This window comes from Podarcis gaigeae (assembly GCF_964106915.1).
Source record: "Podarcis gaigeae genome assembly, chromosome: 17".
NCBI lineage: Eukaryota > Metazoa > Chordata > Lepidosauria > Squamata > Lacertidae > Podarcis > Podarcis gaigeae.
In genome coordinates, this window is record NC_139694.1 from 22,168,024 (window position 1) to 22,187,530 (window position 19,507).

Below are 19,507 nucleotides of genomic sequence, written 5' to 3' on the forward strand. Positions count from 1 at the left end.
GGAAATGAGAAGTGCTGAAAGTCGTGTGCGTGTGGATGAGTCAGAGGCGGAGGGTCTCCTCTCGCTCTATAAAGCGCGCCTGGCCAAGGTTGCGGCTCAGCGCTCCAGCCGCCAGTCCTCTTCGCGCTCGACGGCGCGTCTCTGCAGGACTCCGAACCGACAGAAGGGCGGGACTAGGCGGCGGCCAAAGGCAGGCGAGGGCGCGCGTTCGCCATGAGGCTCCGCGGGCTGCTGCCCGTCGTGCTGCTCCTGCTGCTGACGACCGAGCTGACCTTCCGGAGCTCCCAGGCGGCCGGAGCCTCGGCATCCCCCCAAGACGGCGAGTACGCCGTGAGGCTGTGCGGGCGAGATTTCATCCGCGCCGTCATCTTCACCTGCGGAGGGTCGCGCTGGAGAAGGGTTGCCGAGCGGACCACGGAGCAGGCACCACTCGACGCCGCCAGGGCGCGCGCTGGTAAGACGCTCGCGAGGCGCCGTCGGGGGAAACGGGGGTCGCGGGGGGTCGGGGGCGTCGCTCGTCTTCCACAGTGGGCGGTCATTATTGTTAATAATAATAATAATAAATTAGACTAAACGCTGTGGCTCTTCCCGCTGAAACTTGGTGCCAAACGAACATCTCCAATATCCAACCGCGTCTTCGAAAGACCAGGAAAAGTACAGATCCCCGGGGAAGAGGGGGAGTTTTCTCTGTCCGCCTCACGCGCAAACTTACAAGATGCTCGCTTCTAAAGCAGGATTTAGGTCGCGACCCTGTAGAGTAGACTCATGTCTGGGGATAGGTCCCCCCTCCATGGAGCTCGAGAGAACCATTTGGAGACTCGTGCGTAAAGACGCACTGCCAAGTCCGTTCTCCCGAGCTGGATGTAGAACAGCACCCACGAGGGTCATCTAGTCCGACCCCCTGCCCCTGCACTGAAGGAATCTTTTGCTCAGCAGTGGGACTCGAACCCACGACCCTGAGGCGAGGAGGCTGCTGCTCGACGCGAGCTATCCATAGGGCCGCTTCTCAACACAAAACGCATCGCCAAAGATCGAAACATCAAGAGCGCACCGCCACTTTGCTTTTCCTACCCTTTAGAATACAGTGGTACCTCGGGTTACATATGCTTCAGGTTACATACGCTTCAGGTTACAGACTCCGCTAACCCAGAAATATTACCTCAGGTTAATAACTTTGCTTCAGGATGAGAACAGAAATCCTGCTCTGGCGGCGCAGCAGCAGCAGGAGGCCCCATTAGCTAAAGTGGTGCTTCAGGTTAAGAACAGTTTCAGGTTAAGAACGGACCTCCGGAACGAATTAAGTACTTAACCTGAGGTACCACTGTAAAAGCAATGATGGTAATTTTATTATTTCTGTGCCAACCATCTGACTGGTATGCCCCAGGAAAATATCCGTATAAAAACCACAATGAAACCTCAAACATCAAAAACTTTGCTATACAGGGCTGCCTTTTAAAAGTCGTGCAGTTGTTTCTCTGTTTGACATCTGATGAGAGGGCATAGCTGTCAACTTTTCCCTTTTCTTGCGAGGAATCCTATTCGGAATAAGGGGATTTCCCTTTAAAAAAGGGAAACGTTGACAGCTATGTGAGAGGGCATTTCCCAGGCAGGTTCCACAGCATCCCTCAGTATACCGTCTTTACCTCGTTGTTTCTGAGTCGCTAAAGCTTTAGCTCCCCAAAACTGTAAATTGCTTCTGTTGTATTTGTTTGAAAGTGGATCTAGGGAGCATCATTCTCACCTGAAGCCCCTGCATCATGGCAAAAACTGGAAACACAGAGTGGTAGGCAGCTCAGCTGATCTTGTGAATAAGGCGTGACATGTTAAAGGTAAAGGGACCCCTGACCATTAGGTCCAGTCGTGGCCGACTCTGGGGTTGCAACGCTCATCTCGCTTTATTGGCCGAGGGAGCCGGCGTACAGCTTCCAGGTCATGTGGCCAGCATGACTAAGCCGCTTCTGGCGAACCAGAGCAGCGCATGGAAACGCCGTTTACCTTCCTGCCGGAGCGGTACCTCTTTATCTACATGCACTTTGACGTGCTTTCGAACTGCTAGGTTGGCAGGAGCAGGGACTGAGCAACAGGAGCTCACCCCATTGCGCGGATTCGAACTGCCGACCTTCTGATCAGCAAGTTCTAGGCTCTGTGGTTTAACCCACAGCGCCACCCGTGTCCCGCGTGACATGTTAATTTCCCCCTAAACTTCAAGGAGGCAGATGCAAAAAAGTGATATCCAGTTTTAGGCTGCCAGTGTGCCTTGCTCCAGTTTAACCTCAGATTAGTCTTCGAAACACTAGCAAGTGTGAATACATACAAAAGCAACTTCTCATTTAAAATAAATGGGGGGGGGGAGGCAAATGAAATATGTATAATCCAGCCAAAGTTAAGTCTTTCAAATGTCTTGCTGATTTCAGTGGTGCTTGTGCATTCTCTTTGTTTGATTTGAAGGAGACTTAAGACTTGTGGGATTTGCATACCACCCCCAACTTGTTTGAATTGCAAATACTCTCTCTCTCTCTGTGTATGCTTGCACCAGACATAATCTATTGTTTCCTGTGGTGATATTGGGTAACAAGTATAAGACTGCCTGCTGCTCACAGCTTCTCTGATTGACATGCCCAACTGGTTAACTAATTCATAAAGAAATGTCCTAGGCGAGTGCTTGCAGATTATTTTAATACAATATAAAGTGGTAAATGAAAGTATATAGCAGTTCTACTATAAAGCCCCAGCATATGCTATAAATCTTGATTTAGACACTTGCTTTAGACCAGAAGCAATTTAATCAATAAAAGGAACTTAGCATGGGGATTTGCCCCAGTTTGAAGATGAGCACCAAGGAAGGTAATAACAGCTGTTTTAATTTGGACTTCCAATATTCATGTGCCTTTAAACTCAAACATCTAAATCGAGGACTTATAAAAAACATTCTACCACATACACTGGCACAATCTCATTTTATATAGCTGTTGTATCTGCAAATGTACATTTTTCTGCTGCACATATCGGAAATGCCATATCAAAATTCAGTTGAAGCATGAATGAGTTACAGAAATTGGGGGGGGGGGGTTAGAGTTCAAAACTCAGCCGCATCCAACAGCTATCTCTTAGATAAATTCCAAGTTTTAAAATGGTGTATTGGGAATTTCCAATAGTGATGTTTGGCAAAACAGGTGTTCTTTTTTTAAAAGCAAAATACGTTGGATATTCTGCATGATTACCTAGTAAATAGACCTATTGAATTAAATATGGCAATAATAACTCAACCTGTATTATAGAATCAGTGAGATTTTCGGAAACGTGGTGTGAAAAATCGTAAGTGGTCTAAAATGGGGAAGGGTCAGTGCCCTATCTCTAAATCACAACCTTACTGCATGCTCAGTATTTCAAGCTGAAGACACGTTAACTATAAGAAAATGATGTGGTTGTGTCTTTTGACCGGGATAATTATACTTTCCTGTTTCCTGTAATATATTTCTATTCTTCAGATCCCTACCTCTTTATAGGAATCACATTTTGAGTCCCAGATTCTAGCAGCGAACTTAGAACATTTGCTCAGCAATTTCTTTTTGTACTTGAAATGTTTATAGGTAAAAAAAACAATTGTTGAATAATAAATCATTGGTATGTTTTGGACTTGTTAAAATAAGATGTATTGTTTAGCCAGGGTTGCCATACAGCCAGAATTTCCCATGCATAGCCCACAATCAGCCATCGGAAGCAGTGTCCGGGCTGAAATGTCTGGGAAAATTTGGACATACAGCAACCTATGTCAGCATTGTCTGGTTTTGCTGTTTTTCCTTCAAAATAGGTCAAAAACTTCATAATTTTTTGAGATTTTGCAAAAGGAAAAAACCTCACCAATTTTGGGTAAAACCAAAAAAGCTCAACAACAATATGGCAGCCCTAGTTTAGTTAGCAAAATTTGCATATCACTACTTATTCTTGCAAGCTGCTCCTGAAATATTTTGGTGAACCAGCGGGGTAAAATGTGTATAGGTAAATGAATGAATAATACTCACAATATCACTAACAAATTTCTTCCAGGAAACTCGGTAGACATTTTACAAAGGGTCGCCTTTTGATAGTTTCCTTTGTTTTACCTTAACAGAGTTTCTTCAAACTAGCACGGAGAAAGGACTGGATAATATTAACTTGCAGTCTGTCTTGGATCCTGAACTGGAGCAACTGCAAAGCATCAGTCAACAAGCTGGAAAGCCGTCGCTGAAAGACTTTGTAAATTTATATGATTATTTTAATGAATATGTTCCTACTTCCAGTGAATACAATGAATACATCCGTCAACTGGGAGATGCAGCCCACGAGAGGAGAAGCGAAACTGGGTTTGCCAATTCCATCAGTTCATATAACTTTCCTTTGGTCAAACAGCCTAGAATAAAACGCGCAACCCCTATGGGGATTGCCGGACTGTGCTGTAATTGGGGATGTACCAGAACTGAGATTAGTATATTGTGTTAAAAATACCTTTATATTTGCACATCCAATTTTTCAGGAACACCCAAAATTCAGTGTTGTTTGCAGTGCTTTTTAATTGAATACTGCCTGTATGGAAAAAAAGATTGCTGATTTGTAATCTATTTTGTCTCCAAATTATTGATGGTGTCCTGGTTTCCTGTAAAAAATACAAACCACATGAATTGCCACTATAATTATGTTTTGCTCTAAATGTATTTGCATTTTGTTATGTGTTCATTTTCCTACTCCAATTCGTCTAAAATTATGCTGATTTCTGTGCCACATTTGCCACACTGAAGAGAGAAACCCAACCTTTAATTAAAGTGTTATATAGTCTACATTAAATGTGCATGTGTGAAATTGGAAGCTAATGGATATAACTCAGCCAGGGATATATTTTCCTATGTGTTCCCAATGTGCCGAAGTTCCATAAACACAAAGCTAAATACAAACAATAAAATGTAGTTGTCCTAGATTACCTGGGGCAAGAGCTGTATTGGTTACACATTGCACATAAAAGTGAAGAGGCTCGTTCAAATACGTAGAGAAAACCATGCAGGAATTCATCGGCTCAGGGATGGCCACATCAGAATTCCCCTTTAAAACTTTCAGTGTACTAAACCGCGGTTTGCAGTTTTTCTGCTAGCATGCCTAGCTGTGGCCAGAGATAAGGTACCCCGGAGCTCTCCAGGACTCTTCATCACAGGTGCACGAGAACACATAAACTGCCCCTGATTTTTTTAGAGGTCACCATTTTCTTTCCAGAACCCGAGACCTGGTTTTTTACGAACCAGGGAGCACCTCTGTCTTGCTTGGATCAGATCTCAGTTGGTTCGCTCACATTAAGCCTCTAGACACTTGCTGAGGGGTTTTCACTGCCTCTTTCTTAAATGCAACTAATCATAACAACATCAAAGCTCTTAATTATATATTTCAACATAAGATTAGTTAGACCTGTTGGGTTAAACCAACTGTTAGCTTAGCCTTCTGTTTCCAAATCAATAAATGTTGGGCATGTTAATGTGTTTGGAAACAGGAGTCCCACTTTTATGTGCCTGTGTAGATGGCTGTCTGTCTGTCTGTCTGTCTGTCTGTCTGTCTGTCTGTCTGTTTGTTTGTTTGTGTTTTGCAAAATACTGCAAGGATTCACCTACAAACAATACAGTTGTATGTCTTTGCAGACTCAGGTGGCAACTTGAGTCGTCCTTTAAATATTACAGGAGAAGCAACTATAATATATTGCACATACAAAACTAGTTCTAACGCAGATGCCTGTAGTACAAATTCTATATGCTGTCTTGTTTTATTAAGCACTGCTCCATTTTAGCAGAAACTGTATTCAATACCATTTTTGGAAGTGTCACTCCTAATAATACATAGTATCGCTGCCAAACTAACCCTGGTAGGAGTAAGCAAAAATTTTTTTCCTTCCAGTAGCACCTTAAAGACCAACTAAGTTAGTTCTTGGTATGAGCTTTCGTGTGCATGCACACTTCTTCAGATACTTCAGATTCTTCAGATCTTCAGATAGGTATCTGAAGAAGTGTGCATGAACACGAAAGCTCATACCAAGAACTAACTTAGTTGGTCTTTATGGTGCTACTGGAAGGAAAAAAAATTTTGCTTTGACTATGGCAGACCAACACGGCTACCTATCTGTACCTGGTAGGAGTAGTTAAGGAAGGATAGTTCTAATGTTAATACTAGTAAATTGCTGAGAAGACGACTCTGGAAACCAGACCACAAGGCAGGGTCTCGGAGGTTTTTAAAAATCAGTGACTCTGCTATTAATTTGTGGACTAAATTATCCCTGATAACCAATTTATCTGGTAAAGCAGGAAAAAGTGTTTGACAATAAATGCTGCAAGTCTACTAAAGAAAGCCTTTTTTTTTTTTTACTAGCAGAGAGTGTGTGTGGTGTCTTTGACCACATAGCAGGCACCGTCATTTGCACGGTAGTCTTCCATTTCTGCCCCGCACCTTTCGAGATGAATTGACGGAGGCCCATTTTCAGATGTGGCTAGAACAAACATAGGAGAGGAGGGATGTTCATATAGTTAATATGGTTGCACTTTTTATAGAACAGCGTCAAACTAGAATGACAGGATTTGCATTTTCAGGTGTGAAATACTACAGTGATAAACATTCAGCTTCTTAATTACAAAGGAAGAAACAATGAACTTGTGAAGAATATTTTGGGATATCCACATGATCTCTACCTCCTCACTCACATGCATGGTACACACTGAAATAATGTCACCCAGCCATCGTGCAGTTGAAGGAGCGGTGAAGGAGGTACATTGGCACGCAAAGTCAGCCTCCAGGTGTGGAATCTGTAAAGGTAAAGGGATCCCTGACCATTAGGTCCAGTTGTGACCGACTCCGGGGTTGCGGCGCTCATCTCGCTTTATTGGCTGAGGAAGCCGGCGTACAGCTTCCAGGTCATGTGGCCAGTATGACTAAGCCGCCTCTGGCAAACCAGAGCAGCGCCGGAGTGGTACCTATTTATCTACTTGCACTTTGATATGCTTTCGAACTGCTAGGTTGGCAGGAGCAGGGACTGAGCAATGGGAGCTCACCCCGTCACAGGGATTCGAACTGCCGACCTTCTGATCGGCAAGTCCTAGGCTCTGTGGTTTAACCCACAGCACCACCTGCATCCCTGTGCATATATATAGCTCACAATAAATATACTGCACTGAAGAACCTGGAACTCTGAGCATTTCTGCTAAAGCACCGTGAAGAATTCGCAACACTAGTGCCTCTGACGGGTGCTGGAGATGCACAGGCACCCAGTCCCTGCTCCGCCTCGCTTACCTCCCCACACTCCCCTCCCCAGACTCTCTGCCAGGTTTTCCTCAAGAGTGTAGCACCCTGGCGCCATGCACCACTGGGTAGAGACGGCCCTGTTTTAAAGCATCTGAATGGCCAAGCCCAAAACTCTCTTTCTCAGAACAGCTCTGATCCCAAATCCGCATGGATATGTAGCCATAGTATCATTGTCTTCTGCGCCAATAACAATCCAGGTTGTCAAGCCGGGGCTCACATGCCGTTCACCTTTACCTGGTTGCGTATCAAGGAATGATCCAGGATCAGCTTTGGCCACTAAGCAAACAGGCAGATGCAGGGCAGCTACCAGAGCTGGTAAATGTGCAGCTGGGCAAAAATGATCAGGAAAATAGAGAAGGCCTCAACCTCAGCTTCACAGCCAGGTTGCACGATGACCAGCTGCTGTCCCACTCAAGCTCAGTCACTCTGCTCACCAACAGTGTCCCTTTGAGCTCCTGCTTTCCTAGCCAACAAATGCACACCTTCGCCTCCATCTGCCCCAACTTCACATGATGTCCATGTACTCTGGCTTCTACCTACTTTGTGCCTTCTGATCCTCTCCCTCACTGCTTTCTCATTATGATAACTTGGGAGATCTTAATGTACAGGAACAGGTGCCTTTGATTTTCAGAATATTTCAGCCCCCACATGCACAAGTACAGGACATCTTTGCTTTCCCTTGAAGGCCTTTTCTTCTTTTTCCAGATCACAAAGTGTTGCACCTTATTTAAAGGCCAGGCAGGTGGAGGCTGAGCTCAGTGTTTGCTGGCTAGGAGAGAGACACCTGGGAGCTCAAAGGCAAACTGAGGGAGAGCAGAGTCAGTGACTGAGTGGAAATGGGCAAGATGAGCTTGGACCACTTCTTGCTATTGCTGTTAGTTACACTGCCAATCGAAGTGCTGCCCCAACGCATAAGAAGACATTGTGCCCGCCATTACTTCAAGGCAGTTGAGTATATCTGTGAAGCTTACGATCATGCAAGCTCCCTGCTGGACGATCTACGCTATTCCGGTCCCCCACGCGTTGGTAAGTGATTCAGCCAAAGTTGAGCTACCAGCCAGTCCTTCACCATGTAGCTTGCTGCTCTTTTGTGTTCCTGTTCAAGAGAAGTAAGGTGGCTTCTATAAGGGAGCGCATGGGATTTTCCATATTCCGGCCAAAGCTCCAGTTTTTAGTTATAATCTGTATAAGTGGGTACAGGAAGAAAAGAAATGGTTTAGAAAGCAGTTTGGTTTAATGCACAGTCTGCAGATGGATGTTTTGTTTTGTTTTTAACCCAGTGGCGTAGCGTGGGTTGTCAGCACCCGGGGCAAGGCAAGTAATTTGTGCCCCCTAACCTGTGGATTTGCGCCCCTTAACCCGTGGATTTGCGCCCCCTAACCCTAACCCCCAGATGTTGCGCCCGGTGCGGCCGGCCCCCCCTGCACCCCCACGCTACGCCACTATTTTAACCCAAGTGAAATGATCCATGGTCGGCTTTTGGAGAGAAAATGTTTCTTTTTTCTGCTGCTGTTGACATTGGATTTTGGCTTTTTACGACTCAAAAGACAAGATTTGATTCCATTCAGAATTCATCAAGGATATCTAGTCTGACATAGAAGTAGTAGCCTGTGATTGATGCAGCCCAGAATTTCATTGGCTTTTTTAGCTGCCGCGTCACACTGTTGGCTCATGTCAAGTTTGTGGTCAACCAAGACTCCTAGATCCTTTTCACATGTACTGCTCTCAAGCCAGGTGTCACCCATCTTGTATTTGTGTGTCAGGGGTTCAGGAGCAGAGACACAGGAGATGGAGCAAATGGAGAGCGAGGAGGAGGAATCTGAGGGGGGTGTAGGCAGTGACAGTGGTCAGAGAGATTCCACGAGTCTCTCCAGCGAATCGGAAGATTCACAGAAAGGAGCGCCGATGGCCAGGGCAAGGGGGGTGCCAAGGGGGAAACCCCAGAAGGAAGGGGCCAGCGGGGACTCCCTGAGCAGCAGTTGGAAATCAGGACCAGCTTCCCCACCAGAGCGCAGTGGGGGGGAGGAGTCCCAGGCATCGGGACCAGTGTTCTCACCACCAGAGAGAGGAGATGAGTCAGGATTGACCACGCCTCCATCGGAGAGCGGGGAAACGGTCAAGAGGAAAGTCACAGGCTGGGCGCGCACGCCAAGTTCAAATGTACAGGCGAGCGGCACAGCAGGTAGCCCGGATAGGGAGCCAGGTCCTAAAGCCCGCCGGAAGGAAGGGCAAGACTCAGGGGGGTCAGCATCAGAAGAGTCCAGGAAGGAGGAAACCCCAGGGGGCAGAAGGACCCAGAGGAGGAAGGAACAGCGCAGGAGGTGGAGCCGGGCTAGGATCTTAAACTGGTGCGGAAGGCATAGTGACTCAGAGGGGACTTCGCCGATCTAGAGTCAAGAACGTAGGGCTGCACGCTCTGGGGTTTGAAATGGAAACTAAACTTCAATAAAGACTTTTGTACATTACATCAACCGGGCGTTGGTCCTCTGTGAGCTGGGACCTAGAGGCAGCTCTGACATTGTGCCTCTCATTTTTTTTTGCCCAAGTGCAATACTTTACATTTCTCCCTGTTAAAATTCATCTTGTTTGTTTTGGCCCAGTTCTCTAATCTGTCAAGGTTGTTTTGAAGTGTGATCCTGTCCTCTGGGGTGTTAGCCACCCCTCCCAGTTTGGTGTCATCTGCAAATTTGATCAGGATGCCCTTGAGTCCATCATCCAAGTTGTTGATAAAGATGTTGAATAAGACCGGGCCCAAGACAGAACCCTGTGGCACCCCACTAATCACTCTTCTCCAGGATGAAGAGGAACCATTGATGAGCACCCTTTGGGTTCAGTCAGTCAGCCAGTTACAAATCCACTGAGTGGTAGCATAGTCAAGACCGCATTTTACCAGCTTCTTTACAAGAATATCATGGGGCACCTTGTCAAATGCCTTTCTGAAATCAAGGTAGGCTACATCCACTGCATTCCCTTCATCTACCAGGGTGGTAATTCTGTCAAAAAATGAGATCAGATTAGTCTGACATGACTTATTTTTCAGAAATCCATGCTGACTATTGGTGATCACAGCATTCCTTTCTAGGTGCTCACAGACTGTTTGCTTAATGATCTGCTCCAGAATCTTCCCTGGTATTGATGTCAGACTGACTGGGCGGTAATTATTTGGGTCCTCTCTTTTCCCTTTTTTGAAAATAGGGACAACATTTGCCCTCCTCCAGTCTGCCGGACTTCGCCTGTTCTCCAGGAATTCTCAAAGATGACTGCCAGTTCTTTTAATACTCTTGGATGCAGTTCATCTGGCCCTGGAGACTTGAATACATCTAAACTAGCCAAGTATTCTTGTACTATCTCTTAGTTATTCTGGGCTGTGTTTCCTCTGCTGAATCATTTGCTCCAAATTCTTCAGGTCGGGCATTGTTTTCTTTATCGGAGAAGACTGAGGCAAAGAAGGCATTGAGGAGTTCAGCCCTTTCTGTGTCCCCTGTTTGCATTTCACCATCTTCTCCTCTGAGTGATCCCACTGTTTCTTTGTTCTTCCTTTTGCTACGAACATACCCATAAAAGCCTTTTTTGTTGCTTTTAACCTCTCTAGCAAGCCTGAGTTCATTCTGTGCTTTAGCTTTCTAACTTTGTGTACACACGTGCTGGCTATTTGTTTGAATTCCTCTTTGGTGGTTTCCCCCCTTTTCCATTTTTTGTACACATCCTTTTTTAATCTTAACTCAGTTAAAAGTAGGCTTCTGTAGGCACCTTCCATGTTTCTGTCTCATTGCTATTGCCTGAAGTTGTGCTTTTACTATCTCCCTCTTAACAAACTCCCAGCCATCATGAACTCCCTTTCCTTTTAGTATTACTGTCCATGGGATCTCACCCAGCACTTCCCTAAGTTTTATGAAGTCGGCTTTCTTAAAGTCAATAAATTGAGTCCTAGTATGCTTGGCTGCTCCTTTCCGCTGTATAGTAAACTTCAGAAGAGCATGATCACTCGCGCCTAATGATCCTTCCACTTCTACCTCACTAACCAGGTCATCAACATTGGTTAGGACCAGATCTAAAATGGCTGTTCCTCTTGTTGCTTCTCCCACTTTCTGGACAATGAAGTTGTCTGCAAGGCCAGTGAGGAATCTGTTTGACCTTATGCTCTTGGCTGAGTTTGACATCCAACAAATATCTGGGTAATTGAAGTCCCCCATTACTACTATCTCCCTTCCTTTTGCATGCTTGGCCATCTGTTCCAGGAAGGCATCATCTATGTCCTCCGTTTGGCTTGGGCATCTATAGTAAACTCCCACACTGAGGTCCCTGTTATTCTTCTCTCCCTTAATTTTGACCCAAATGCTCTCACTTTTGCTTTGAGGTTCTAAATCTTGGATCTCTTCACAGGTATACACATCCCTGACATATAACGCCACTCCTCCTCCTTTCTTGTCTGGTCTGTTTCTCTGAAATAGATTGTATCCCTCCATTATTACATTCCAATCGTGGGACTTATCCCACCAGGTTTCAGTGATGCCTATTATGTCATATTTAGTTTGCTGTACCAAGAGCTCAAGCTCATCTTGTTTATTTCCCATGCTTTGCGCATTAGTGTACAGACATTGAAGTCCACTAATCATTCCCCCGTGTCTCTTATTTAAGGATTTTTTCCTCCCACCACTAGGTCTGCGTGCTGTTTGCTCCATTTGGTCTATGACATTTGGATGATCATCTTCATCAATTGATAGACTCCTACCTTCAGGAGCACTGTCTCCCTCCCCCCCTTTTCCAGGGAGTCTTCTCTTCTCATGAGGTGGCCAAAGTATTGGAGCCTCAGCTTCAGGATCTGTCCTTCCAGTGAGCCCTCAGGGCTGATTTCCTTAAGAATGGATAGGTTTGATCTTCTTGCAGTCCGTGGGACTCTCAAGAGTCTCCTCCAGCACCATAATTCAAAAGCATCAGTTCTTTGGCAATCAGCCTTCTTTATGGTCCAGCTCTCACTTCCATATATCACTACTGGGAAAACCATAGCTTTAACTATACGGACCTTGGTTGGCATCACCTTGCCAACAAAAGTCCGTTTGTTAATACTAAGAGTCATCTTTCAGTATTGAAGTTCTGTTGAAAGGGGAGTATGGAAATCTTTCTAGACTCTATCGTAATGGTCAGACCATTTCCTGGTAGGACGTAGGCTTACAACTGCTTCTGCTCTTCACAGGTATTTAAAGTGGGTTCTCCCTGAAGGTTGATGGAATCTGATAGATTCTTAAGGGTCTTTGGGGAGTTTACAGCTAGCATGGCTGGCATTCTCTCAAAGAACTAGTTGCTCCATGGAATAGAAAACTGATTAATTATTTCACCATTACTTGCAAATGCCCTTTCTCACAGGGCACAGAGTCTTGCTGCTAATTTACTAGAGAGCTGGGGTCAATGAAGCAGATAGGGAAATAGCTTGAATCCAAGTGGCAGAAAATATCATGCGGACAGAAACACAAGAGCACATTGGCTCTGCAGAGAATGTATTACGATAAATCATTAAATTTATTTACCGTATTTTTTGCTCCATAAGACTCACTTTTTCCCTCCTAAAAAGTAAGGGGAAATCTGTGTGCGTCTTATGGAGCAAATGCAGGCTGCACAGCTATCCCAGAAGCCAGAACAGCAAGAGGGATTGCTGCTTTCACTGCGCAGTGATCCCTCTTGCTGTTCTGGCTTCTGAGATTCAGAATATTATTTTTTTCTTATTTTCCTCCTCCAAAAACTAAGTGCGTCTTGTGGTCTGGTGCATCTTATAGAGCAAAAAATACAGTAGTTCTGAAAATTGTTAGGTGCTCTGTTAAAAGCAGAGATAAAGAAATATTCTGAATAATCAATGAATGTTCCCTGAGATGAGAGCCCAAACTTTGTAACATGCAATGCATTGTTTTCAAATTATTTTAATTCCACTGTTAATCTTTATTTCTAAAAAATGCAATTTCTTGGTACGAACCAGAAAATGGAATGAAGAGGACCAAGCAATGAATGATATTGTACAGTGTTATCAATACTTGTTTCTCATCAATAGTAGTAGTAGTACAATTTTTTAAAAAAATAAAAAATTGATTACTTAAACAAACCACCCCAAAATCTATTCCCAGCACCCAATAAAACTAGCATTCCAATATGTCAACAATACTTTTCTTAGTTAAGATGCACAGAGGATTCAGAATTGATAAGGACTTTTGCAAACCAAAGTCAGATAAATTTTATTTAAAGTAACTGAGGCTGCAATCCTGGGCACACTTAGCATGTGAATAGCACACATTAAATAGGACTTACTTCTGTCGGAGAAGGCCCTAAAGGATGACGGCAATGGAAAACAAATCTTCTGTTTAACTGCATTTCCTATATGCAATAGCTTCAGAAGATGAGCTGAGAAGCATAATGGTTTTGCCTTTCGTTTTCAGAGTTAGCTGAAGACCACCACCGACCCAATGCAGAGCCATCGCCGGGACATTTCTTTGATTCAAATAACCCTCGCAAGAATTCTATGGATGCAGCTGAGGAGAATGCTTGGCAGAAGAGAAAATCTCCAATAGGCTTTGCCAGCCGTGTTAGATCAGGTGGAGATTTAGATTTCTGCTGTAGTTGACGTTGGATTTTGGCTTTTTATGACTCAAAAGACAAGATTTGATTCCATTCAGAATTTATCAAGGATATCTAGTCTGACATAGCAGTAGTAGCCTGTGATTTAAATAAATAAAAGATAGTGGTCTTTTGTCAACCATCCTTTTTTTCTTGCAAAAGAAATGTGCATTTGTTTCTCATTTGTTAATACTAAGAGTCATCTTTCAGTATTGTAGTTGTGTTGAAATGGAAGTATGGAAATCTTTCTAGACTCTTTCGTAATGGTCAGACCATTTCCTGGTAGGATGTAGGCTTACAACTGCTTCTGCTCTTCACAGGTATTTAAAGTGGGTTCTCCCTGAAGGTTGATGGAATCTGATAGATTCTTAAGGGTCTTTGGGGAGTTTACAGCTAGCATGGCTGGCATTCTCTCAAAGAACTAGTTGCTCCATGGAATAGAGAACTGATTAATTATTTCACCATTACTTGCAAATGCCCTTTCTCACAGGGCACAGAGTCTTGCTGCTAATTTACTAGAGAGCTGGGGTCAATGAAGCAGATAGGGAAATAGCTTGAATCCAAGTGGCAGAAAATATCATGCGGACAGAAACACAAGAGCACACTGGATTTGCAGAGAATGTATTAGGATAAATCATTAAAGTTATTTAGTTCTGAAAATTGTTGGGCGCTCTGTTAAAAGCAGAGATACAGAAATGTTGTGAAGAATCAATGAATGTTCTCTGAGATGAGAGCCCAAACTTTGTAACATGCAATGCATTGTTTTCAAATTATTTTAATTCCACTGTGAATCTTTATTTCTAAAAAATACAATTTGTTGGTACAAACCAGAAAATCAAATGAAGAGGACCAAGCAATGAATGATATTGTGCAGTGTTATCAATACTTGTTTCTCATCAATAGTAGTAGTAGTACAATTTTTTAAAAAAATAAAAAATTGATTACTTAAACAAACCACCCCAAAATCTATTCCCAGCACCCAATAAAACTAGCATTCCAATATGTCAACAATACTTTTCTTAGTTAAGATGCACAGAGGATTCAGAATTGATAAGGACTTTTGCAAACCAAAGTCAGATAAATTTTATTTAAAGTAACTGAGGCTGCAATCCTGGGCACATTTAGCATGTGAGTAGCACACATTTAACAGGACATACTTCTGTCTGAGAAGGCTCTATAGGATGATGGCAATGGAAACCAAATCTTCTGTTTAACTGCATTTCCTATATGCAATAGCTTCAGAAGATGAGCTGAGAAGCATAATGGTTTTGCCTTTCGTTTTCAGAGTTAGCTGAAGACCACCACCGACCCAATGCAGAGCCATCGCCGGGACATTTCTTTGATTCAAATAACCCTCGCAAGAATTCTATGGATGCAGCTGAGGAGAATGCTCAGCAGAAGATAAAATATCTAATAGGCATTGCTGGCCGTGTTAGATCAGGTTTCCCACAAGTCAAACGCTTCAAAAGACAAGAGATGTACCTGCCAAGGAAGTGTTGCACAGTGGGATGCAGCGTGGAGGAAATTATTGATGCCCACTGTTAGAAATACTGGTTCAGTTGCAGTGCTGCTTGACCATTGTGTACACAAAGTACAAGCACAGATGATTTTTAACCCCGTCTTGTATGCAATTAATTGTAGGCTTCTTAGCGCCTTGGAAAAATCTGGGGTGGTGTCTTTGCATTGTGACAGCAAACCATCGCAAAATTCTGTGGTGGTTTTGCTGAGATGCATCCACACCCTTTCTCTTCTAGAACTTGTCTTGGATCTCATGCTGAACTTTCCATGGAAATTGTAATGCTTAATGGAGACTATCCACTGTTAAATAAAGTAGTACAAGAGCAAAGGATTGTGGTTCTTTGACCTCCAGCACCACGGAAATAAAATATTTGGTTGCAGATGGGATTCATAACACACTTGCCATCATGAATGCAATGGGAATTATTGATTCAGATTGCTTTAGCAAACATAGAGTTGCTTCTCTCTCGAAATCTCATACAGTATTGTTACTGAAATATACTCAGAGTTGAGAGTGGATTTCATGCTCTTTATTCAGCTCATAGTGGTGAGGAGGGAATGAAAGTTTCCCCAAAGTATCTGCTTTATATACATTATTTGCACAATGGGCTGCACGTGATTGGTTAATTCCAGAATTCTCCTGTAGGCCAATCAGGTTGTGGATTCACTTCCATCTGGAGCTGGATTGGGTGGTTCCTGCAGACCAATCAGACTGCTGCATTGTTCTAGGACCAATCAGACTGCTGCATTGTTCTAGGACCAATCAGACTGCTGCATTGTTCTAGGACCAATCAGACTGCTGCCTTTTGGATCCTATTGTTCTAGGACCAATCAGACTGCTGCATTTTGGATCCTATTCAACTCAGTACATAACAGTTACCAAAGTTGCACACCCAAGAGGTAGCAAGATTTTGGGGCGGGGTGCAGTTTCTAGGCACTCACCCAGGGTCTGTATTCCTTTGAGAATCAATACATGGTGGTGTCGTAAATTTAAGACACCTGAGTTTAGATGGAAGGAGTCCAGATCTTCAAGTTACAAGAAAGAGGATTCCGATTAAACATCAGGAAGAACTTTCTGACAGTAAGAGCTCTTCAATAGATGAGCAGTCTCCCTCGGGAGGTTGTGAAGACCTTTATTTTGTAAGCAGAGGTTGGATGGCTATCTGTCACAGATGCTTTAGCTGAGATTCCTTCATTGCAGGGGGTTGGACTGAATGACCTTTGGGTTCCCTTCCAGCTCTACAATTCTATGATTCCACAGCATTGTGATAATCCTGCCCCTGCTGCTGGCCTTCACAGAAGCTTCACCCTTCTCCCCCCTTCCTCCAGCCTCCCGAATTCCAAAGCTAGATTTTCCTGTAACTTCACACTCAGGTGTGCTAAACCTACAGAGAAGGCCCTCTGCCTGGTACCTTGTAACCTCACTTCTTGCAATGAGGGAACTGCAGGAAGACCCTCAGAGCTGGACCTCAGTGTCTGGACAGAATGATGGGGGTGGAGACGCTCCTTATGGTATGCAGTGCCAAGGTCATTTAGGGCTTTAAAGGTCTCACCAACACTTTGAATTGTGTTCAGAAACAGACTGGTAGCCAATGTAGATCCTTCAGGACAAGTCTTATGTGGTCCTGGTAGCAGCTCTCAGTCACCAGTCTAGCAGCCACATTCTGGATTAGTTGTAGTTTCCGAGTCACCTTCAAAGGAGGCCCAAGTAGAGCGCATTGCAGTAGTCCAAGCAGGAGATAATCAGGGCATGCACCACTCTGGGGAGACCGTTTGCAGGCAGGTAGGGTCTCAGCCAGCGTACCAGATGGAGCTAGTTGACAGCCACCCTGGAAACAGAACTGACTTGTGCCTCCATGGACAGCTGTGAGTCCAAAATGACTCCCAGGCTGTGCACCTGGTCCTTCAGGGGTACTATTACTCCATTCAGAACCAGGGTGTCTCCCCACACCTGCCCGTCTCCTGTCCCCTGGAAACAATACTTCTGTCTTGTTGGGGTTCAATTTCAATGCATTAGCCAGCACCCATCTCCCAACCACCTCTAGACATTCATACAGGATGTTTACTGCCTTCACTGGTTCCAATTTAAAGGAGAGGTAGACCTGGGAATCATCCACATACTGGTGAGCGCCCAGCCCAAACTCTGTGATGATTTCTCCCAGTGGCTTCATATGGATGTTGAAAAGCATGGGGGAGAGGATGGATCTCTGAGGGACTCCACAAGTGAGCTCCTAGGGGTCCAAACACTCATCCCCCTACACCACTTTCTGGACACAGCCCAGGATGGAGTGGAGCCACTGCATGGCATTGCCCCCAGCTCCCAACATCCCCTAGATGGTTTAGAAATATACCATGGTCAATGGTATGAAGAGCCGCTGAGAGATACAGCAGAACCAGGAAACAGCTTTCGCTGCTGTCCCTGGTTCACCAGAGATCATCTACCAGTGCAACCAAGGCAGTTTCAGTCCCATGATGGGGCCTGAATCCCAGCAGGAAGGGATCCAAATGGTCTGCATCCTCCAGGCGTGCTTGGAGTTGTTCAGTGACTCCCACCCCCACCCTTGCCCAAGAATGGAAGATTTGGGGCCGGGCAATAATTGGCCATAATGGCCAAATATGGTTTTTTAGTTTAATAATCGCTTCTTTAAGTGGGTCTGGGGAGACTCCCTTGCAGAGGGAAGCATTCACCACCCTACATAGCCCATTGTCCAGCACTTCCTGGCTCGCTTTTCCCTTTTACATGAGGTTCAACACTTTGTGATCTGGAAAAAGACAAGGCCTTCGAGGGAAAGCGAAGACATCCTGTACTTGTGCATTCTTGCATGTGGGGGCTGAAACAGTCTGAAAATCAAAGGCACCTGTTCCTGTACATTAAGATCTCCCAAGTTATCATAATGAGAAAGCAGTGAGGGAGAGGATCAGAAGGCACAAAGCAGGTAGAAGCCAGAGTACATGGACATCATGTGAAGTTGGGGCAGATGGAGGCGAAGGTGTGCATTTGTTGGCTAGGAAAGCAGGAGCTCAAAGGGACACTGTTGGTGAGCAGAGTGACTGAGCTTGAGTGGGACAGCAGCTGGTCATCGTGCAACCTGGCTGTGAAGCTGAGGTTGAGGCCTTCTCTATTTTCCAGATCATTTTTGCCCAGCTGCACATTTACCAGCTCTGGTAGCTGCCCTGCAACTGCCTGTTTGCTTAGTGGCCAAAGCTGATCCTGGATCATTCCTTGACACCCAAGTAGGTAAAGGTTGTGAGCCCCGGCATGTGAGCCCTGGCTTGACAACCTGGATTGTTATTGGCCTGGAAGACAATGATACTATGGCTACATATCCACACGGATCTGGGATCAGAGCTGTTCTGAGAAGGAGAGGTTTGCACTTGGCCATTCAGATACTTTAAAATACTTACATTTTTTTTATTAAATATTTTATTGTTTTACAGAAGTATATGTAATGTATCTCGTATTTTTTTCCGTGTAACATTTTTACAAATCAGTTTCATTTGTTGAGACATTAGGGGGGGGTTGGAGGGGGAAGATGGGGGGGTCGGGTGGCAATGTTTCTATTATGCTTAATGTATGTAGGGTTTGGTGTCAGCTCGAGCAGGTTCTCTGCTGTTCATTTGTTTCTTTGGTGGTGTGAGAGGTTGGGGTTGGCCTAGGGTGTGGTTGTTTGTTTGTGATTGGCTGTGGTGATCTTTGTTTTCGTGTGTGAGTGTGGTGGGTGGATTATTTTGGATCAGGATAGCCATATTGATTTGTATGCTGTTGGTGGATTATTGTCATTGTCTTGTTGGGCTGTGTATGTGATAAAAGGGAGCCATACCGAGGTAAAGGCGTCTTCTTCTGTTTGTCCTTGTGTCAGTTTCAGTTTATTGGTTAATTAAAATACTTACATTCTGATCTTTTTTGTTTTTTAAGGCACACACACACACACACACACACACACGTTTTACACAGCTGCCTGAATGCTCATGAAGTTGTGTGGAAAGAACAAGGGACCAATGAGGAGATTGGTGGGGAAAATGAACTCTTTTTATTCCAGACATACTCTGCCACGATGTGTCCAGTGGCATAGACAGAAAACAG

At 44.5% G+C, this 19,507-nt stretch overlaps 1 protein-coding gene across 1 annotated transcript; it reads left to right on the forward strand.

Annotated features, from left to right (window-relative positions):
- LOC310835146 (relaxin-3-like) lies at positions 1 to 4,821 on the forward strand. Its single transcript, XM_083719934.1, has 2 exons — positions 1 to 454; positions 4,112 to 4,821. The coding sequence occupies exons 1-2, from the start codon at positions 214 to 216 to the stop codon at positions 4,477 to 4,479; spliced, it is 609 nt and encodes a 202-aa protein (XP_083576060.1). The 5' UTR covers positions 1 to 213; the 3' UTR covers positions 4,480 to 4,821.
- Positions 4,822 to 19,507: the final 14,686 nt, after the last annotated feature.

What these genes read in the sequence shown, in the direction of transcription:
- LOC310835146 (XM_083719934.1), top strand. Translation starts at nt 214, where the DNA reads ATGAGGCTCCGCGGGCTGCTGCCCGTCGTGCTGCTCCTGCTGCTGACG. An exon ending in CGCCGCCAGGGCGCGCGCTG is followed by an intron (nt 455 to 4,111) that starts GTAAGACGCTCG and finishes TTACCTTAACAG; the next exon opens with AGTTTCTTCAAACTAGCACG.